The sequence below is a fragment of the Excalfactoria chinensis genome, chromosome 4, assembly GCF_039878825.1.
Source record: "Excalfactoria chinensis isolate bCotChi1 chromosome 4, bCotChi1.hap2, whole genome shotgun sequence".
In the NCBI taxonomy this organism is placed as follows: Eukaryota; Metazoa; Chordata; class Aves; order Galliformes; family Phasianidae; genus Excalfactoria; species Excalfactoria chinensis.
This window is the reverse complement of record NC_092828.1, coordinates 20,981,992-21,004,185: the sequence shown is the minus strand read 5'-3', so window position 1 is coordinate 21,004,185 and position 22,194 is coordinate 20,981,992. Positions and strand designations below refer to the sequence as shown.

The following is a 22,194-nucleotide window of genomic DNA, read 5'->3' as shown; positions in this document are numbered from 1 at the left end:
AAAACCTGCTTGTCTATATTTTGCTTTGTATTAAGATCATTTTTTTTCCCCCCAGAGGAGATCTGAAGAAACACTTGATGCTGTTGAGTAGAGCTGCTGATAGTATATGTGATGGTGATCTGGTGGACAAACAGATTCGTACCAAGCAAAACTGGAACCTTCTACCAACACAGGTGAGCACTCAACTCTCATTTCATGTGCACCTCGGTATGGGGTGCAGTGTGTGTGACTCAAACCTCATAATGCTGGTGCAATTGGATGACATATTACAGAGTAGAGCAGCTTGCTATAGAGCACACAGATGACCCCATGCTGTATTATGAAACAGGCTTCTGAAGCACTGAAAAAACTTAGAACCTTCTTTATAAACTGTGGAAACATGTAAAGCTGTGTCAGTACTTGTGTGGCATCAGGTTACTGGTTTTTATTTGTGTGTAAAGGACCATGACTGGCATCAGAGAATGTACTGTACCACAAGTTGGAAGGGGCCTCTGTCTAACTGCGCTTATATAGCTTCGTAATAGAAATGTTAGCAGCCGTGTGCTTTGCAAGTGTTTCCTGTACCGTGTCCATCTCCTGGAGTTGATAGTCCTTGTTTGTGTGACATCAGCTGTCTGTGTGACTGCACTCTACACTGGGGAAACAAAGCATTTATGAAGAAAAAAGGTTCTTTGCAGATATTTTACCCCATGATAACATGCAGGGTGGTACAGGAGCTGAAGCTGTAATCTAAAAGGGATAAACAGAAACAAGCAGCCCATATTGTCTTAAGGTGAGCTGTTAGTGCTGTGGGGCTATCCGTATTCGCTTACCAGCTTTCCATGAATCGAGTAGTACGTGTGCGCGTCAGTGAGACTAAATCCGTTCTGTTCTAACTAAGTTGTGTGTGTGTGCGTTATTTTTTCAGGCTATTTATTCAAGTGTTCTTCCTGGGGAGCTGATGAGAGGTTACATGTCCCAGTTCCCCGTCTTTCCCAGCTGGCTGGGGAAATTTTCATCCACGGGCAAACACGAACGTATCATCCAAGAGCTGGCAATGCACATGAGCCTCAGGTAGTACTGACACTTGGTGCACATTAACAGAGACGTCTCGTTCTGTAGCTTGTTACCTGCCAGTAGTTCTGTGCTGTCCTTGGTACAATCTGAAATGTATATTCTAGGACTACCCTCATAGATTGTTGGTGATGCTTTTATGTCACTATTCTGGACAACAGTCAGACTGAGGGCGCTTCTGATATGTTAGCGGTACTGTCTGTTTGTCATCTTTTTCTTCCTTTTTGAAGTTAGAGTTGGGTTTCCCCAAACACTTTGGTTTCTGAGTGCTGGATACCTTGTGTCAGGTCTTCCCTAATGCAAGTGTGACAAAAGAAATGGTACAACTCAGCTTGCGGTTAACTCCTAAGGCAGCTGAGTATCCATTTGCTGAGTGAGGCTGTTTAGAAAAGAGCTGTGTTGAGCTGTACAGATTAATTTCTCTCTTTCAATTTGACAAAGAACCCAGGCATGCAAGAGGACAGTCAATGTGGAGTATTTGTCCCATCTGCGTGATGCATTCATCCGGCCACTGCGAGACTTTGGAGCAGATGGTGTACAAGATGCTGTAGCGTTTCTGGACTCTTATTGCCTGATGAAAGAAGACATTGACAACATAATGGAAATAAGCATGTGGGGAGGTAAACCCAGTCCTTTTTCCAAGCTGGACCCCAAGGTAAGATTCACTACTAAATATTTTCCTTATCTCACATCTTTTGTAAGGAAATCTTACAATGATAGTTATGGTTTGGACATGCTGCTGAAGGCTGCTGAAGATGCAGATACATCATCGTATTAACTCTAATGTAATTGAACACAGAAATCCATAGCAGTTCAGCTGGCAAGGCATCCCGCTAAGGGATGCAGCCTTACTTGTTTTAGAAGCAGGATGAGCACAGGTGTCCAACCCTGTGCCTTGGGCTGCATCCCGTGAAGAGGCACTGTCTTGGTCACATGCAAAATACATAATGCAGGTAACCTATGTAAGTAACAATACTTATTGTACTTGTAAAAATAGTTTTATTAAGACATTAAGATAAAAAAGGGCAACAAAACCATAAAACCAGTGGGATATTTGATCTTTGTTTGTGAAATGAATGCATTCTCAGTGAGCTCTCAGTGTGTCTGTCAGATTCTGGGTGAAATGTTACCCTTCCTCGTACTGCATCCTTGATGGCAGCTGTTCACAAATGACGTAGTGCCACAAAGCGATGACTGACTGGAGTAAGGCGTGATTTCTGAAGTGAGGGACATTTCCTCTGGTACGACTTCTTATAAGGAGTCTTATAAAAGTCTAGTGAAGAAAAGACTTTGGAGTTGAATGTCTGATTGCAGCTCTGTCCAGTTGTAGATTTGCAGGTCAGCTGAAAATGAGGTTGTAAATACACAAACAAACTGGTTAGTTAAGCTGATGCTCAGTGCTTCCTTCCCACCTAACAGGTCAAAGCAGCTTTTACACGTGCCTACAACAAAGAGGCGCACCTGACTCCATATTCCCTTCATTCTGTGAAGACGTCTAGACGGCAGTCAGGATCCATGGGGACCTCTGAACTGAATGAAGAACTGGGCGTGGAAGAGCCCCAGTCTGATGAGGATGAGCAGGATACAGTTGAAAGCGATGCAATGATCAAGGTGCTTTGGCTTCCTTGCTATTACACCACCACTCTGAACTTTTTTCTGCCTGTCTTCACTTTCTGGGACCAGAATCAAAAGCCAAACCAAAGCCAGAGTAGGTGCTGAACGCGTGACCTTTGCAGGTCTTGACCAGCAGTACTATCAGAAATACTCATTTGTTTTGTTTTTTTTCTGCTTGACTGTTGGACCAGTGAGACCTCCCTGTAACGCATTAAATAATGTATATAACAGAAGTGTTGGCCACGTCCTTACAGCCAGCACTTCCCTGCATCTACTGCTAAACCAGGGAACTGTGACAGTGTTGTAGAGTCAGTTTTCCATTGCACTTGATGGATGTGATTCCTGAAAGGGAAGGGGAGAGAGGCTCTTCCCCCAGCTCCCCTTTTCTTTCCCTTTGCTTTTTAATGCACTGCATTTGACTTATGCCTTTCACCAGGTTACTCTTGGAATTCTAAACTCTCCCTCTATTCTCTTTGTAGCAAAAAAAGATGAAGTCTTCCAAGCTGCCGAAAAGAGAGAAAAATGAAGAAACAACAAAAAAAGAAGGTAAAAGAAAAGAGAAAACAAGACATTAAACAGAATAATCTTGCTCTGGCTGTAGCTTTGGTTATCTAACTTGTCAGGAACGTGACACAGATCTGGTGATACGGAACCAGTGTGTTGGAAATGCTCCTCTTATAGAGGTGCCATGGCTCCTGTTCTCACACTGGGCAGTGCTGCGTTACCAGCCGTAGCTACTCCTGTAGAACAAGCAGGGTGCATGAACATGATGCAGATGGGATGCGTGGTTACCTGCTGTTTATGCACGTCTTCACAGGGCTGTTTTTATAATAAATCCTGTTATTATGTACTGAAATCTTGTAAATAGCAAATCCTAATCTGCATATTTGTACATTGTAGCAATTCAGCAGTGTATAGAATTACAATAAAATGTGTTTCGCGTGAGGTTTTTATTTTTGCTTCAGCTCACAGGGTGTTCTGTCTTTCCTGCATCTATCAGGCTCTGTTTTCTTAACTGGCCCCACAGCCATAGAAAAGCAAAGCAGAGAGGAGTTTTGTTCCACAGTTTGAAGTGTTTCAGTCCTAGAGCTGCAATCAAAGCCAGAACAAAATACCTAAAACGTTGCAAACTGTTTAACAGAAACTAAAGCAATGGAAGCACAGAGCAGATGTTGAATACAAGAACACTTGTGGCCTGGTTGGTGCAAATGAAGTTAAGCAATACCTTCTGTATGCATAAGGGCAAGTAAATGCTACATCTGCTCCTCAGCTACCCAAGAGATCGAGAAGCAGCTTTGTAAGTTAAGTTAAACTCTTGAACACTGAACTTTCCTTGCTGGGAAACACAGCTGCGGCCTTCCCCAGGGAGCCCTGCTATCTAATGAAAGAAACAAAACCCCTCAGCACCCAGAGAGCCCTAAAAGCAGGCTGTAACACATACCTGAACTTAACCATCCGTGTCATCCTGTTTGAGGTACTGTGTGCAGTCATTCATTTTCTTAAGCTGAACAGTGTTGATTCTTTCAGAACACATTGGGCAGATGTTTTCAATCTGTAACATGCTGTTTTAAATCAAGAGGGGCAACGGGTCAAAGGATGGTTGGGCCTGAGAGTAACATACACAGTGTAAGAGAGACGGGCTGAAGCAGCAGCTGTTTCTGTCTGGGTGGGGAAAAGGTGAGTGGTGTGTTTCATTTTGTTTAGCCATTTGCTAACTAGCCCCAACAGGAAGGCTGCTGCTGAGTGGGCATGGGGAAAAGGCAGCAGACCACGACCAGCACAGCTGGCACTGGGACACAGGGCGTTTCTAAGTGATGGATGCTTTGTTAGTCTGCACCCAGTGCCAGCTGCAACCTCTATTCCGGTGGCTGCTGTTGGGCTGGTTCACTTGGAAGTGATGCTCTAGGAGTGTCTATGTTAGATGGAACAAACGCTGCAACCCTCCAATAGAGGAAAAAAATCCCAGCTTACTTCTTGAATTCTGAATAGAGGGCTGGAAAGTCGCAGTGTGGGCAGACGGTCCAGTCATCCCGTACCATGTGCCGACCCTGCACACAAGAGGAAGCAGTCATTCAAGGGCAGGCGCTCCCCCTGCTCCACATGGCAGTTTGGCTTCTGTTACTGTGGAAGAAGTCTCAGCAATGGAGTTGTAGAGATGTTAAGGAATGAAAAATGCCACATGGTTACAGCGTTACTTTGCTTACTGTGTCAATTCTGTGACTAGAAGAGGAGCTCTCAATGAGAAAGAAGGTTTTCCCTCCATGTATTTATTTTTTGTAACTTTAAGAATGAAATTTATCAGCACTTTACGAATTATTTCAGTCAGGGCAATTCTACGCTGCCCTGTAGGTAAGTGCTTAGAAAGAGAGGGGGGTACATTTACTGAGATTATTGGAGATGTGTAAGGTTCAGAAATGCCAGGAAAGCCACATGAGCTGAGCCCAGGGGCTGCGGCTGGCAGTCAGTCAGTCTGCCTGGCTGTGAACACAGCAGGAGAGCTGGAACTGCTTTTTTTCTTACTATTTTGTTTCCCATTTGATTCTGATGCAGAAAGTTGTTATGTACCACGGTCACCATTGTAAAGCCCAACAGTGCCTTGATCTGCGTTTAACAATCTATGCTGTAACACGTTAGGCAGCAGTGGATTGTTGTGATGCTTTCCAAGGGTATGATGAGAAAAACGCTGCAGTCCTGGTGATGTAAGTAAGTGTGATGATGTGAAGGAACCAGAACCAAGAGACAACTTAAATACATGGAACAGAAATGAAAAGACGTGTGCACAGAGCGCCGTGTTCTGCTAAGCCAGGGGAGAAAAAACAGTTTAAAAAGCTATGAATATTTTTTGTAAGAATGATCCTTTAGTTTTCATATTAAAAGTAAAGCATGTTAACTAACTCTGTTGTTTGGTTCCTGCTGTAGTAAATCTGTACTTAATCTATAATGTGACAAATCCCTTCCACCAAGCAGAAATGAAACGTTTGTGGTCAGGAGCTGAGCGCAGCATAAGGACTTTGAAATGGCAGAGGTGAGACGCACAGCCCTCTCACTGGGCAATGCACTGCGGCCCTTTTCAACAGGCTGTGAAGAGCCCTGGAACAAAAACGGTGGGGCTTCTCATTTGTGTCAGGATCGCTAACACCGAAACCAGAACTGACCCAGGACTTAACATGGGAAGCGCCCCAGAGGTCTGGGTGTCACTGACTTGCCAACAGCTTGGAAAGAACAGCCGAGCCTTCACCTGACTCTGGAGCCAACTGGAGACAGGAAAAAAGCAGCAGCGGCTTTGTGTTCATTCTCCCAGTGTAGAATTGGGACTCACCGTTGCGATGCAGTAGGGCAAGTTGTTCTTACAGCTGGGACATAAGAGCTCGCACTCTGGGAGCTGGAATGCACAGTAGGGACAGGCTGTTGTCGGCTCCTCCACCTCAGCTTTGTCTGGGTGCCTGGCAGTAAGATACACACGTGCATAAGAACTCAAGCTCTTTGACCTTGAACAGGGATCTTTTACAATGCTTTTGATGCCCGGCCAATGTTAGGAAGCAGAGAGGAACGCTGCTCACCTGACCATTGCTTCAATTTTCTTTTTGTATTTAAGATCTATCTTATTTCGATTCTCAGGTCGCATCAGCACTGCAGCAAAAGTGAAGGCTGAGTTCTTCAGTCCTGCTCTGTGACACTCAATTACAGTTGAAGTTAAAATTGGGACAATGTCTGCAACAAAATGAACCAACAGCAATATTTACTTACTAATATTGCTGTTTAAAACCTTTGTGCTAATAGGGCATTGATGAAAGATGACAGGATTTTTCTATGCACACAAACACGTGCAGTTCCTGTAAGCACACACGGGAACCACGGCTTCACCTCTTCCTGCCTGGTACCTGCCTGGTACCTGCCTGGTACGCTGCAGCACAGGCTGGCAGTGGGAGTGTTTGGCAGATAACCACTTCTCCCAAATCTGGTCCACACTGTTCAAAGTCTGCATTATAATGATGTGTTGAGAGATAACCCTGGCTGTAAAAAGATACAACACTACTGGGGTTACTACTGGCTGAGAATTAGCTGTGTATGCAGAGCTGAGAGGTGCACTGTCAGTACTGCAGCCATACGTGACAGCAGAGTCACAGAAAATTTCCCTTTGAGCATTTCATGTACCAAAAAAGCAGCCTTTCCACAAGAAGGGTACTTCAACTTTGTCATAGAAACTCACAGAACATCAGTTCACTGGATACGATCCTGAGACTTTAAGCACGGCTCCAGCAATTTAGCCCTGCAGTTGAGTACACCTTAACGTTGGCTGAGGAACCCCTCCTGGTGGTTCTCTATTGAGGAAGCACCCAGTGGAAGCACCCCATATAGTGTCTAAGAATGACTCCTGAACTGCCCCGCAGAGCACAGCCTGCTCCTTTGTGCTGTCAGTACTCACGTGATGGGAACTTGCTGATGTTGTTGGCTACACGTATCAGCATACGTGCTCCCTTCATGTGGTCGCCACGTTTCACGTGAGTCTGGAATACAACAAGCACACGGAATTAACTGCAGCCTTCAGAGAAGAGTTCCTGCTCTTGGTGTTGGTCCTCTGGGGAGCTGCACGCCCTCAGCCTGTTAGTGAAATTGAGCACGTGTGTATTCAGCTCTAGAGGAACGACCAGAGACTAATGGGAGCAGTTCCGCAGAGTTCTCTTAGTCTCCAGCCCACCACCAGCAGGCTGCTGCCTCGTGGCTGGCAGGCAGGGGGGGTGCAAGAAAGCCACAGGCTGAGTGTTTCCTCCTGACTGGCCACGTGTGTTGGCCACCAGAAATAGCCTGGGCTGCCCTGCTTAATTTCAGTTAAGCTCATGTACCAGCAGTGCACACACTTGTAAGTATGAAAGCCACACGCATGGAAAGCCTTGCGTAGGTTTTAAATGATTCAGTATTTTAAAAAGAATAGTCTAACCAAGGAGGCAGGAGCATCACACAGGTACAGATTCTCCTGACGCTGTTAGCTTGGTGTCTGTTCATGAATACAGAGTGCCCATACGCACACTTCAGTAAAGCAGGCCTGCGCCGTGTGTAAAGACCCAGCCCCCAGTTCCTTACCTTCACTAAAATATAGCTGTGTAGAATCATAAGGTTTGTAGCCATCTCAGAAGGAATTTTAATCTTCTGCGTCTTCAGTTCTGAATACATACTGAAAAGAACGTCGTGTGCGTTCCGGTAGTTTCCTTAAGAGCAAATAACACTGAATGGATTTATGTTGGGGTATATGTCTTCCTAATAACATGTAAGGAAGCCAAGCATGAAGCTGTATCGATTCTTAGAGCAAAGCTTTGTCTTTGCAAAGTCACAGGCAGTTGTTTGTCTCAGGATCCCAACCAGTATCAGCCAGGGAATTAAATAAGAAGAAAACATACACTTGCAGAAGTCATTTAGACAGCAGCAAAACAGTTCTGTGAATAACAACCTTGTATAAGAAAACATTAAGTATGGAAGGTGCTGTATCCAAGACACTGCTTCAAGCAGAGAAAAGGTAACATTAATGAAGAAAACTACTTTATCGTTTGCTTTGGCGACTCCTTGCCTTTGTAAGCAGCCAACCCCAAACCCTTCAGGGAGAGAATGTAAACGTGAATGTTAATCTGTGGCATCGCACTGCTTCCAGATCACTAACAAGGGCTGTCTGGAAACCACTGGAGCCCATTAACTTCTAAATGTAGTTAGATTCAGCATTACAGTGTGTTCAGTATGGTCAGACTTCCTGTATTTCTTATTTGCTGTTATTAGAGTATAATGAAGTTGCATTCTCTGCAGTTGGAGGCACTTAAGGAAAACTTGAGATTTAGTAATTTCACCAAGCATTGCTTCCCTCCACCTGCACAAAGCAATGGGTCAGGTATTGTTACCGCCATTGAATCGAGCTGCTGCAACTGCATGGAACTCATCTGAGCATTACATGACAAACAACTTAAGGGAAAACTCTGTAGGAGATGGGATACCCAGGTGCGTTCACCAAACAGTACAGACTGGAAATAATTGTAAATGGATTGTTAAGGAAAAGTTTCACCAACCCTAGATGTGAAAACTTCAAACCTGCTGAAATCTCCTGAAGGAAGAGGGGAAAAACCTCTGACTGCCTCTGCAGAGGAAACAGGTGCTGCAGAACAGCTGGTTTTACTGAGAAAAATGCAGGGCTCATTTTGCCACTGTTGCTGAACACATCCGTACAAGCAGGGAATGTGGAGTACAAGGCGGGACACTCCATTTTAGGTACACGATTTCAGATACAAAGAAGCTAAAGAATAATCAAACCCTTGAGCCTGTACATTTCCTGCTCCCATTATCAGCACTAATGCTTTATTTCCTGCTGTGGTGCAGAGGCAGGCCACATTTGTCATGGCCCCAGCCTCAGCCCATTGCTGTTTGTGCACAGGTGTTAATTTCCACAGGCATTGCTGTCCTCCAGTTCCTGAGGCTGCTGCTTTTCCTTTACGGATATTTTTCTTAACTTCTTTGCTGCAGCACTGTGAGGCCATAGCATCATGTACGCTGTCCCATTACAAAACCTGACTTACCTGAACGCTGCTCTTCCCTGGCGATTATTATAGCAGTTCTGGCAGCTTCTCTGTATTGCTTCAGTGCCATGTACAAGCGGAACAGGTACTTGGCATCCTAATGAAGTCATACAAAAGCAATTAATACTGGTGAATGCCAAGCGTGGTGCTCCCTTCCTCCTCTCATCCACCACACCCCACTGCGAAGCCCCTGAGCTGAGAACCAACAGCTCTGGTAGGTGCCGCCTGTGGTGGCAGAGGGGGACTCCAAACCCTTGCTGAGAACACTGTTAGAGCTCGAGGGGAACACAGCTCAGTGTGAGTGAGGGCCAGGGCAGCTAAAAGAACTGAAAACTGAGGGGACAATCGGCTAATAACATGTATAACGTTTCTGGTTTGCTGCGCTATGTACCGTTGATACGTTGTGGAATTTAAGAAGGGGAAAAGCAGCAAAGGGTTCAGCCAAGACGTGCTGATCCAACAGCTGAATTTGCTGTGAAGAAAACTGGTGAAATAATTCCAAACCAAAACGCTGAAAATCAAGACGAAGAAAACAACCAAGACTTCTGTTTTTCCAAGGGCACACAGATTTCCCACACACCAGTGCAAAAAAAAAGGCCAACACAAGGCTTGGACTTCCGGAAGTATTGGAAGGGACCACAAGATTCTGATTTCTAAAAACGCAGCTAAAAAGACTCTGCTGGGTAGAAGGGCCTCGCTTTTGAGGAATGGGAACCGTTACATGCAAAGAAGTCTGGTCCAGGGGCACTGTTTTATACCTGCAGCAGTGATTTCAAAAATGAGACAAAAAATAGTGCAGTCTGTATGTTATAATCCTCGGCTTTGTTAATCAAGGCCAACTTAATCTGAAATACAGCACGTAATGGGATGCTCCCCAGATACAGGGAGGCAGGTTGGAAACAAAACACATCAGCAGCTTCATGGACAGCTTAGTGAAAACCAAAAGCAACAAACAAAAATCCAGGCTCAACCAATTCTGCGATGCTGTCAGTAAAAGCAAACACTTACAATGTGTATTTCATATTAAAACCACATCAAAGGTCTTTAAAGACAATTACTTGTTCTGTACTCCAGAACACCATGAGGCTTTTGTCTCAAACACATTGCCAAAAAAGAAATAGGAACAAAGGAAGACATTCCAGGGAAGAGAAATAAGAAAGGTATAAACACGCTCCCCAATAAAGAAATGGCTGCAACGATGAACCTCTTAGCCAAGATGCAGGAAACAAGACAGAAGAGAAGAAAAATCACAGAAATGAAAGCAAGAAAGTCCAGTGTGCTGAAAGAATAAGGGCGAGTCAAATTCTTCTCTTTAACTTTCCTTATGAGGCAAAACACAAAGTGCCCACAAATAATGGACTTTCAGTAGTGATGGAACAGAATTTTAGATAACAGTCAAAAGTTTAGAGTGTTGTAAGAGCTGCAGTTTAACAGCATTGAAGCTGTTATCTGGATTAGAAACAAATGCAACTGCATGTATTGAGGGGTATTATTATTATTTATCCCAAGTTCCCTGAGTGGGGTCACAAGAAAACTATGATGCTGGGTGGGCGTTGGGGTGATTTTTCCCTGTTCCCAACACGTCCTGGTGTGGGCACGGTGTGTCTGCACCTCCCCTGCTGGGCGGCTCCTCTCCCTGCCTGGACAGAGCAGCTGCCACATGTGGGAACTGCCGCATCCTTCACTGCATTATGTCGTACTTTCTAACCTTTCATGCTAGACATTAAAAAGGCAATAAATACAGGAAGGAATTTTCAGCTGTCAATACATTTCCTGAAGGAAATCTTCTGGATTCCAATAATTAATTTTCCAACTGATCTTAATTTTAGATTTCAATTATTTCAGCTTAGCTTTACTTTCTAAAGCGCTTGTGCCTAGAAAACATGCACAGACAGAACAGCAGAACTTTGCTACTTAATGCTTCCTGGAAAGTTCTAGTGCACACATGAGAAATTAAGAATCTCAGCGTGCTGAACTTAACAAATACAACAGTCAGCAGAATAATACATCACAAACTTATTATGAGACAACTGCGTAGCAAATGTTTGCTTAATACAGTATTTTTGATAATATCGTTAAAATCCCACGAAGTTGTTGGCTGAGAAAAGCACCCAGGCTGCTCTGAGCGATTGCTGGGTTGAAGATGAGCGCTGAAGGATTAGCAAGTTTCTGCTGCTTGCCTACTTTAAATTCACTCTTACATTCAGCTTTACATGAACGCTACCACAGAAAAGCTGCTATTCTCTAAAACCACACCCCCCCCCCAGGCTGGTAATTTCAGAAGCACCAGCTCTGTAACAGCGGAATAAGGATAAGGAAGGATTGATTTCTGCGATGGCTTTTTAAACAGTTACAATTTGATAAAGTAAAATGATGCTACTCACTGAGAGAGACTACGGCAGATGGGATTAAAGCGTTTAGAAGAACAAGAAAGAGCTTTTAAATGAAGAAAAGAAAGCTCTGCGTTGGATTTCAACACAACATTAAGACAATAATGACGGCATTCACACAATGGCTGAATGTTTCCTACAGTCTTTAGAGCCATTTCACCATGCAGATCACCGCAGCTCACTTCCCTTATCCAGTCCTACTCACTATCACTTATAACCAGTGGGCAGGCTGCTGCCAACAGAAAAAGACAGGGTGGGACAGGTTCTGCCCAACAACTTCACAGCATAAACACAAAATTACTTTTTCCTACACAGACACTGCATGGATTTGCTGTCCTAAGTCTCTAATGGCTTCTTTCTCTTCTGGGCTCTTGCAGTTGGATTCTATTTGCTTCATTACTTTTTACTCCTTACATACTCCTTGCTTTCAACTCAAGCCATTTTATGATTAAGAAATCGGGGGGGCTGAGTAACTTTGAAAATCCATCCACAACGTATCTTATTAACGGATGTATTTTTGTTCTTCATCTCCTAATTACTACCTTACTTTCTTCTACCGTGACAGTAAAACCAGTTCCCTATTATGCAAGATATGAGTAGCGTGGCTTGTCTTGAGACACACAAGCTGCCTGACCACCAGGGAAAGACAACGGCCAGCGGGCTAACTGATCTGAACAGCTAACTTTTGCCTCTTTGCCAGTGTGAGCATTAATTTGGATCTCCTCTGCTGTTTCCACAGCGTTTAGAGAAAGATGAATGTATCTCAGACACTTGCTTTCTTATCTTTCTGAAACTGTTACTGGGTGAAATGACTCGATGAATGATCATATAAGCCTCACTCCATAATGAAAGCAATCCTTAAAAAGCAATCTTTGTCTACCAAAATGTTTAGGATAAAATAAACTCAAATGATCTTGTAGTGCAGCAACAGGACACAACAGCTGTGACCAAAAATACAGTACCTTAGGCATGCCATCATTCTCTCCTGTAAGATAATCTATCAGTTCATTTTTTAGGGCTTCATCTTTTGCCTGTCCCACCTATTAAATAAAGACAGAAGAAATTACCACGAGGGAAGAAGAAAAAATACAACACAAGGAGACTTTTCATAAAAAATTGCAGCTAGATTTTGTCAGCGATGCTGGGAAAGGGCCACAATACTGAAAGGAAACTTCTTGAAAAGAGAAGGAATATTTTGTTTTACTAAAGCTGCTTACTGTTTCAATTGCCATTTCAATAGCCAGGTTATCTTCTGTGTTGGGACTTTTCAGAAAATGCTTTAATGCCTAAAAAGAAGTGGAAAAAGAGCTTAAGTTGAAATACGTGAAATTAACATTTTTCTCATTTTTACCAAGTTGTTTGTCTTTTCACAAAAAAAATGGCACAGTGGATGGACTCTATATTATATCCATCAGGACAGTCACATATGCTATACAGGTAATGGCTGCTTTTAAACCAGAAGAAGAGTCAAGTCTTTGCTAAATCCTGGCATATATCTTCATTTAACGGTGGTTAATGTGGCATTAGAAGCCTCCAGCTGATGGCAGTAATTTGCAAAAATCAGGGACTCTTTTTAGCATGTGCTCCTGATGCAGGAGTCAAACACTTAGTAAGCATCAGCTGACAGACCTGCCTGTCAATCGATGCACTTCCTCCTTTTTCAAGATCTGTCTGTTGTTTTTTTTTTTTTTAATGTCAACCAAAGCTTCACTGGTCAAGCAAATGCACTACTACAAATTTTACCTTGTAAGTTCACACCTCTTAGAAATTCACTGAGGGTAATGTGACATGAATCTTATCATGCGCCTCTACTGGTATGAAAAGTTTATCTGCATAACAGTGTATTATTCACAGAATCAAATAATAAATACAGATACCTTACTTACCTTTTAACAGCGTTTTGTATCAGTACACAGATGAGTTAACACAGATAAAGTCTACAAGTGAACTTGATTTGGAAGTACAGTATTTTCTGCAGTTTCTGTGAACAGTCAACCCTCACTGCTTTATCATTTAAGTACTGACCCGTCCATATTGGCCACACAACAAGAAAAATTTCCCCGCCTGAAAATGTTTCTTCTCTCCTTCAAAATACAGCGCAACACTCTGATAATCCTCATTGCTGGTACTCTCGGAAGCTGCAAGAGAGAGAAGGCCACAATAACTGAGTATTTTTATTAAGTGAGAAAAGGGCCCTAACAAAGAAAGAAGTTCCCATTATACAGAGAAAACCAAAGCCAACTACAATCAAATTATTTCTTGTATGCTTTTTTTCTACTTAAAGATTGAATGTCAGACATCGGGGGCTAATAATGCATTGAAATTGTTTCCACAGGTTCTTCATTGTAATGGGACTTCCACAGGCATAATAGAATGGCCTATGACATACTGTTTATTTTTTTCATTACATCTTGGCAACAATGAAACAGAAAAAGTGATATTAAGATTATCATTAGGATTATTTTCTCATCTTAAGAATATGAGGATACACCTGTATTGCACAGTAAAAGACTATCAGGAGCTATCTAACCATTTAGCAAGGAATACAACTCAGACTTCTAACCAAGACTCTGTATTATTGAACACATAAAGAGAGCCACTCCTCCAAAGTTAGGTTTAAAACCTTTTTCCACCCACTTCGATTATAATTTGAGACATGCTGTTGTGGATAGGAGAGAAGGAAGAAAGCAGAAGGAATAATAATAGAACAATACTGCCTACCTTGGCAAGCAGCTGTAATAGTCTACCACCAAGCTAACTGCTGTGAAGTTTTTGTAACTACCCTACCCTAGCAAGAATGCATTTTTTAAAGGAAGATTTTAAAGGAAAACTTTCAATGTTTTATTGAAAAGGCAATTTGTGAAACTGTTTTCCACAAAAGAAGGCTTCTAGACATAAGAGAAAAGCATAATGTATATTGCACATCAACTGGTTGGCCACTGAGTGATTTGACGGCCTGAGGTGCAAGTCAGCTCCTCTTGCAAGGCCTGCTTTAGTCTCCTACTGTGACAGCAGGAGGCCATGAATGGCTTCTGGGGAAAGAATGGACAAGTGACACAAACAGGTAAGACAAGAGCTGGAACCATTACAAAAGGAAGAGAGGCAATAAAATTCAGTTCTACTAGTAAAATTCTCAGTTTCAGAAAGGGAATATTAAATAAATCAAGGTCAAAAAAGAGATTCCTCACCTGACACACAAGAATAGTCTAGAGAAACGTTTTACTTCTGTGGATAAACAGAAAGAGCTCTAACACAGCCAAGGTTTTGAAAACACCTGAGCTGAAAGTGAACCAGCTTACAGACCTGAATTAAAAACAGGATGCCAAATCTGTCAATAGTGATTGAAAATAAGAAATGGAAAGGGCTGGGAAACAAAACTACACATCCCTTCTCTTATCACTTTAATTTGGTCTAAACCAAGTAAAAGTACAGTAAAAGATACTGTGTACAAAGTACTAAACTGGAATACTCACTGATGATATCAGCATAAATCTCCATCTTGTTGTGCTGTTGAGCTAATGTGAAAGCTTCACTATTGCATTTGGACATGACCAGGAACTGGATGGCAGAACCATAGTCACCGAGCTGCAGGAAAAATCTAGTTGGAATGAACAGATCAATACCTTAGTTAGGTAACACAATGAATGCTCCAAACATTAAGCAACATACTGTATTTTGTAGCATGCAAGTATGCTATATTCCTGATTTATTTTGTATCTACATATTACATCTTTTAAATAGGTTACTAAAAATAACTTATTATGAATAACGCAGCATGGCAAACTTTGATTATTGTCTAATCTCATTACTTCACATTAATGTAATTTTCAATTGAAGAGTTAAAATAAATAAAGCAGTATCTGTTTAGTTGTCCAAATTTTAAAGAACTCCAATCCCTAAACTGAAATATGTAGTCATTAACCAAGCACTAGTAACAGAGTCTGATACACTAGCATGCCTCACCAACTTCCACCAGGTATGACATCTTCCATGCTTTTAAAACTCTAACTGCCCATCTCATAAGCTGCAAGTTCAATAAAAATACTAACATATATACAATACTAATATACAAGAATATTCTTCCTGAAAGAAGTTAGTATGAAAATTGTATATAACAATTAATTCTACTGTGCTCTCCATAGCTGCATCTAGAAAATCACTAACTTAGACAATGCAATCATGATTTAAGGGTGATACATTATTTCAGTAGAATAAGAAGCCAATGTTAGACTGAGGTAAGTTATGGGTAAGTAAGTTATGGGATGTATTAAGAATGTGTTCAAGGCAATATGATACATTCTACAAGCTTATAGGATTTCTTAAAAATAAATAAATAAAATTGATTTACTGTTCTGAGCACAATTTTATCCTCCAGCAACAATGCAGAAGAAACAGTTAACAGCTCTAAAAGTGTTATAAATACTCTTTAACGTATTATTATTACCTGGCCACCATCTTCGCTCCATCAAGTGACTGGGTTTCTCTCACAATATTAACGGCCCTTTCAGGATTATTAAGGTGATCCAAACACAGTCGGATTACGCTGTCCCACTGTTTTGCATTCTCATAAGCTACCACGGCTTCCTTGTACCTGAAAAATTACAGCCCCTCAACAGTTTTTCTAATTTAAGTAACTCTTTTCAGTAAGGTATGAGAGAAACATACAGTATTTTACTTCTGAGAGGTTTTTCTGTGACAACTTCTTTTCAGTTTGCATTAAAAAGCTTGTTTCACATTTACTAATTTCTTTTCTCTCCACGTTATGTTTTCTTTGGAGTACATTTCTTGCTGAGACAATAGAAAACCACAGAAGTATGTTTAACTTACTCTGTCAAGCATCCCCTTTCGTATACCTTAGAAGCAGTTCATCTGTTCTGTCAGCTCCACTTTAAATCACTTGGGAGTGAGAGAACAATAAATCCTAACAGATAACTAGTATGAGAGTTTCAAATATGAGACTATTTTCTGTTCTGTAAATGACTTGAAGAAATTTCTCATTCTTGCACTATGCAATTAACACGAATAATATTTTCTAGTCTCACCAATCCATGCATTTAGGCTTGGTTGTCTCATCTTATAAGTTACTCTGAAGTGCATTTCCCTACAGATTGCGACAAGTAGAAAAGTAAACTTTGTGATTAAAATTTTGTGACTATGGGCTTAAATGATAAAGGTCTGATTTGGTTTTCATCATTTTAGTCAGTAATTTCACTTAATTCAGTGCCTTGCAAGAGCAGCTATTAAGATGTAACTGTAATTTATTTCCAGGCTGAAAAACACTCTTCCATGATTATTTCAATTTTGAAGGACCTTAAAAATCACAGCTTTATGAAAGGAGCTGACAGAAACAAACTGAACTTCAATATTCTATTCACTGGATTTCTGTATTGCTGCAGTGCCTTAAGACCTTCAATAATTTTTGTTTAAAAAGACAATCATGTTTAGATTGGAAAAAATCAAAACTGTATTTGATGGCAGCGGTAGGTCCTTAGACTATGTTCAAAATATTTATGCTTAGATATTTCTGAATCCCTTTCCACGAGCACATTTTATGAAAAACTTCAAGTCTGTCCTTTAGTATATTTTACAGAAATAACATCTGCCATAAAAAATAACCATATATTTTATAAATACAGATGAAGAGGCAAACACACCTGCCGTCTGCTTCTTTGGCCTTTGCGTATTGTAGATGAATCTTTGGAGATGAAACATGAGGAAGTAGTTCACCAACCTTTGCCCTGGAAAGACAAGACATGGTGAAGAAATACTTCTGGTTTCCAATTTTCCCTGGCAGAAAAGACATATTTGTATCAATACTGAAGATAACGTTAAAAAAATGTTTTTTAACATAACGTGTAAGCTTTGAAAGCACTTTAAAATGTTTAAAGAGCTGTGCTAAATGTTTAAAGAGTTGTGTTAAAGTAGTTGGAAACAGAATGAGAAGTAAGAGACTGCTTCATGGACAAACGGGCTTAAAGAACACAGAATCTTCTTTTTCATTTGAGATGTATGAGCATAAGAAGTGCCACTTTTTGTCTCCAATTCATCTACAGAAGCAGCACAGCATTAAAACTGTACCTGACAGATTGAGCAAGAGTACAAACGAAACTGGTACTTGTCCAGTTGTACGGCCTCCTGTGACAGTGCGCTTAAGCCTCAGCTATAGGTTGTGCAGAGGACTCCAGGCAATCACAGGAAGATCCTCTGAATGACAACATCCAACATAGCAGAGCATTTGTGAGGCTGAAGAGAGGCAGGCCCTAAATCTCCCTTCTCTGCCTAGAAAGCAGAGCACTCCTCAGGACTTCAGGAGACCAGAACTTACTTCTGCCTGAAGAAACAAAACTTGTCCCTCCCAACTTCCACATCAAGTCTATCACTATACATAAGCTACTCTTATTTAACAAAGTGTTCTCTTGGTTCATCCTGATGCTGCTGATACACTTCTACAGCAGGATAAATTTCTGCATCGTAAATGAGTATAATATTCCAACCTAATTTTTAGAGCACTTGCATAAAAGAGAGGGGATCTTTCTGACCTCTGGACCTCTGATTTATTCAGTTCCTGCTATTAAAACAACATAAAATATCATTAGATAACAATTATGACTCAGAATCTCTCCATGAAATAGTACTTCTGCACTGTAAACTTCCACTTTAAAAAGATGTACAGAACATTATGTTGTGTATAATATTAGTTGTTTTGACAGCTAACAGATTGGTTGCATTGGAACAAGCAAATTAGGACAATTTCCAACTGTCTGAATACTCAAAATCATAGTTAGGTATCTGGTGACCAACAAAATTTAATGAACTTAAAAGAAACTGCATGAATTAAATGACCAAATGCAGAGTGCATGTGCATGCACACTTATACATGCAAAAAGGACTGGAAATTGCAGCTAATGTGACACAAAAACAGGAAAGAAAAAAAGAAAGGAAAGGAAGACTATGTCCCATTTCCATTAAGGCTATTTAAACCAACGTAAGCTTCTCAGAGGTGAATGTTGTTCTTCTTCAAGCCTGGAAAGAGGAACTACAACACCAGAGAAACATTTGCAGACTTGTTCCTTTCCTAAGAGCACCACATCACATACTGAACCTCTGTTTCAATACACAGAACACCTCCCTGCAATCTGTACTTACCAGTTTTTACATCGGATGTATACTGATGCTGCCTTGTCATAATATTGTCCCTTCTCATACAGCTGCGCAGCTTCTGAAAATTGCTGTAATATTGACAATCACTGTAATATCAGTTGTAAATTATGATTACGAATAAGTATCTTACTGTATTCACATATTCAACCTTAGGATTTATTAGCTTGTTTGAATACCTTCATACTCTCCAGAATAGCTCCACAGTCTCTTTTTAGTAACCTACTGGGATGCTTAATGGCCTGGTTTACGCCCTGACGGATATCTCCCATTCGAATGGACATCTGAGCCACTCCAGCAAGGCAAGCTTCATCGTGTTCCTGGAACTAGCAACAAAATGGAAAGCAGTGACATTATGTATCAGAAACTGCAGCTCACAAAAGCCACGGTAATAAAGCACCGATCTAGAATAGCAAAACATGATATTGACTTGGTAAAATCAATGTTTGTCCAGAAATTCTTGCTCAGCTTCAGCTATTTTTCACTAGTTAAGAACAACTCTGTTTATTTATTTTCTTTCCTTAACCTTTGGTCTTTTATTTGCGTATTTTACTTCCAAGATATGTCCCGGCCAAGCATACAGAGAAGATATTATTACAGATGGCTCAGTGCTACTCCATTCTTTCCATCTAAGCCAATATGCTTGTAATCTCTTTTTGTTTTAATGTTTTTTGTTTGTTTGTTTGCTTTGTTTTTGTTTTGTTGCGTTGTAGTTTTTTTTTCCCCTTAAGATGGTAAGGCCACTGACAATTTATAAAGGCAAATGGATTGAATTCAGAAAACTGCTATTTTCTCTATTAAATTCCCCTAATATTATTTCAGCTGTTTCACAGTGGGCATTTTGCAAATATTAGGGAAAAGAATGCCAGAGTAAGGGAATATCTACTGAATAAGATGCCTACTTTGTAATGCAATCCTAGTCTGTCTTTATGTAGATAAAAATTCAGCAAAGAATAAGCAAAGGAATAATGAAGATTTTTGCTTTAACAATGAAATCCTAGCAACATTACCCACAGTGTTTGCATACCTACTATGAAACTGCTCAAACTAGGGCTTGTTACAATATTTGAATACAATGGCACTAATGTTTTATGAGTAGAGAAAACATCATTCTGGTTATTAAAAATAATGTAGTGTAGATTTAGCTTTGAAATAAAAAAACTGAATTCAAATCAGTCTGAAACAAAACACTTGAAAGTGCAGTGTATGATACTACACACGCTATCAACATCAAAAATGAAATACCTTACTGTCCCCAGTGATTCCCTTCTCATAATGTGCCAGAGCATTAATATAATCGCCCCTGAAAGAGAATTGGAAATTGTAAGGAACAAGTTTTAATTGGAAAAGATCGTTACCTTCCTACCTAGCAGTTCTTTCAGATTATGCATGTATCTCTTTTGCTTAAGAGACAAAAACTGCAAATTAGGATGCGAGGTGTGCAAAAGAAGGAATTACACAGTATGTTACGGTGTTTTCCTTTAGTAAGATATTAATCAAAAGGCAAGTCTATCTCTCAATTTCATTACACCGAGTCCAATCAACTTGCAATGACAGACAGGCACAGAATACCCACATATGCTGCGGTTGGACTTGATGATCTTCAAGGTCTTTTCCAACCTGGGTAATTCTATGATTCTATGATTCTATGATATGCAATACAACTCAATAATACCATCTCTACTTCCACATATATTGCTGGAAAATAAACCAATCTACTTTTTTTTGTTTTTTGTTTTTTTTCCTCTCCTTCAACATAATGGTGAAAGTTGGCTTTATTTTTATAAATACACTCAGAACAGAAGTTACAGATGGTCTCGTTGTTTCAGTTGCCTCAGTTCTCCCCTGCCTGTGACCAAAAAGTGTCTTCCAACAATTCTGGAGCTTTCTCAGCTGCAGTATCACTATTGCCTGTTCTTCTAGTTAGCACAAGCACTGGTTTTAATGTTCTTACACTACATCTTTACAGCAGAACTTACGTGAATTCAAGTTGCAGAGCATATTCCCTTGATATGAATGGGATCTGGTCTGGAGCCAAACACTTAGCCAGCTGAAGTGCACTGTCCCAGTGCTGCAAGTCTTTTCGCATCTATTAACAAAGAAGAGCAACATTTTCTGATGAAGACATCAAATTCTGTATTGTAATATGAACTTTATATTAGTTTAAACTCAATTATAGAGCTAGTATTCTAGGAGGATGTAGACAATTTGAGACAGCTACATTTACCTTAGAAGAACATCTGCAAGTCCCACAATAGCAAGAACAAAACTACAGAGGGCAGAGTTACCAGAAGGTAAAATATTCCAACATTAAGGTGAAGAAAACTGCAAACAAAATATTTACACATTTTAAATACCTCAAGTGCAGAAATAGGACGAGATGATGCCAAGTATAAATCCTGAGCCAGATTAAAATTATTAGTAAACATGGCAAGGTGTCCTGCTAAAAGGTTGCGATCTTCTATTCCCTGTAAAAGGACACAATAGGTGCAACAACATTGAAAAACAAAAGGTATAGGTAAAATAGTCTGGTATACACAGTAAAGCAATACATTTCCACATCTGACAATCTGACAATGCGTAACAGATTCTACAAACCAGAAAAAGCCCTCACTTTCTTATTGTACCTCAAAGCCACTAACGCTGTCTAAAAACAACACTTTGCAGAAGTATATTCTAAAGGTACGAATTTATGTACACTTTCAGATGTCTAAATACAATCTGCCTAAGAAATATGTATTAGTGGCCTTAAAAACTCTTACAAATAGCAAAGGATAGAGAGCCTGTCTGACACATGAATATGTATATTCTACTCCTTTCAAGAAAATATGGGGAAGAATTCTGCATTCCAGTAGAGTACTGCAACCATGTGAAGAGGAAACCAAGCAAGAGTTCTGTGGTTTGAATGTTTTCTCCTCTACAACTCTCTTGAAAGTGATTCACCTATTATTTAGAAAAAAAAAAATCCAAAAAAAAAAAAAAGAATTAGAAATTCTTAATTAGAATTAAATGACAGAACTCCCCATTGAAAAAAGACTTTATGTTTTACCTTTATTTCTTCTAGTGACATCACCATCCCAGCATTACCACATGTCCGATAAACACGTATTGCAAAATCCACCTCCATGTGATGTAAGCAAGCTTTGCCCAGCTCATTCCAACTAGACTGGTCATTCAGAAGCACACATATCCCCCATGCTTCAGAAAATCTATGAAGGCAAAAGTAATTTAAAACTGATACCTCTTGTACCTAAAATTCTCTCTCTACTCCTTTTTTCCCAACACTATGACAAGGAAAACTAAAACAATCTCTACTTCTAAGCCACAGAGAGATAGACAATTAGCAGGAACAAAGGAGAAGTACAAACACATAACTTACAGCTCTGTTTCTGCTACTTTTACTATTCTTTTTCATGAAATCACCT

The 22,194-nt window shown here is 40.5% G+C and overlaps 2 protein-coding genes across 5 annotated transcripts in view; one reads left to right on the top strand and one right to left on the bottom strand.

Moving 5' to 3' along the window:
* RFC1 (replication factor C subunit 1) overlaps positions 1–3,631 on the top strand; it is a 33,260-nt gene extending 29,629 nt beyond the window's left edge. For both annotated transcript variants that reach the window (XM_072334257.1, XM_072334256.1), the window contains exons 21-25: positions 56–173; positions 908–1,053; positions 1,495–1,708; positions 2,473–2,664; positions 3,147–3,631. In XM_072334257.1, the coding sequence (XP_072190358.1) occupies positions 56–173; positions 908–1,053; positions 1,495–1,708; positions 2,473–2,664; positions 3,147–3,242 (766 nt within the window). In that variant the 3' untranslated portion in view covers positions 3,243–3,631. The remainder of the gene's footprint in view (positions 1–55; positions 174–907; positions 1,054–1,494; positions 1,709–2,472; positions 2,665–3,146) is intronic.
* The window catches only part of WDR19 (WD repeat domain 19), a 36,510-nt gene continuing 16,350 nt past the window's right edge, over positions 2,035–22,194 (bottom strand). Inside the window, exons 18-37 of one of the 3 annotated variants that reach the window (XM_072334253.1) lie at positions 21,819–21,978; positions 21,127–21,237; positions 20,749–20,858; positions 20,015–20,072; positions 18,949–19,095; positions 18,758–18,840; positions 17,266–17,349; positions 16,056–16,202; positions 15,085–15,209; positions 13,637–13,749; positions 12,829–12,897; positions 12,574–12,651; positions 9,222–9,318; positions 7,750–7,874; positions 7,094–7,175; positions 6,228–6,378; positions 5,987–6,110; positions 4,639–4,715; positions 4,109–4,229; positions 2,035–2,396 (exon numbers count right to left, since the gene is read on the bottom strand). In XM_072334253.1, coding sequence (XP_072190354.1) covers positions 4,115–4,229; positions 4,639–4,715; positions 5,987–6,110; positions 6,228–6,378; positions 7,094–7,175; positions 7,750–7,874; positions 9,222–9,318; positions 12,574–12,651; positions 12,829–12,897; positions 13,637–13,749; positions 15,085–15,209; positions 16,056–16,202; positions 17,266–17,349; positions 18,758–18,840; positions 18,949–19,095; positions 20,015–20,072; positions 20,749–20,858; positions 21,127–21,237; positions 21,819–21,978 — 2,056 coding nt within the window. In that variant the 3' untranslated portion in view covers positions 2,035–2,396; positions 4,109–4,114. Of the gene's footprint in view, positions 2,397–3,695; positions 3,757–4,108; positions 4,230–4,638; positions 4,716–5,986; positions 6,111–6,227; positions 6,379–7,093; positions 7,176–7,749; positions 7,875–9,221; positions 9,319–12,573; positions 12,652–12,828; positions 12,898–13,636; positions 13,750–15,084; positions 15,210–16,055; positions 16,203–17,265; positions 17,350–18,757; positions 18,841–18,948; positions 19,096–20,014; positions 20,073–20,748; positions 20,859–21,126; positions 21,238–21,818; positions 21,979–22,194 lie in introns of those variants that run through there. The other 2 variants (XM_072334255.1, XM_072334254.1) reach the window with 2 other exon arrangements.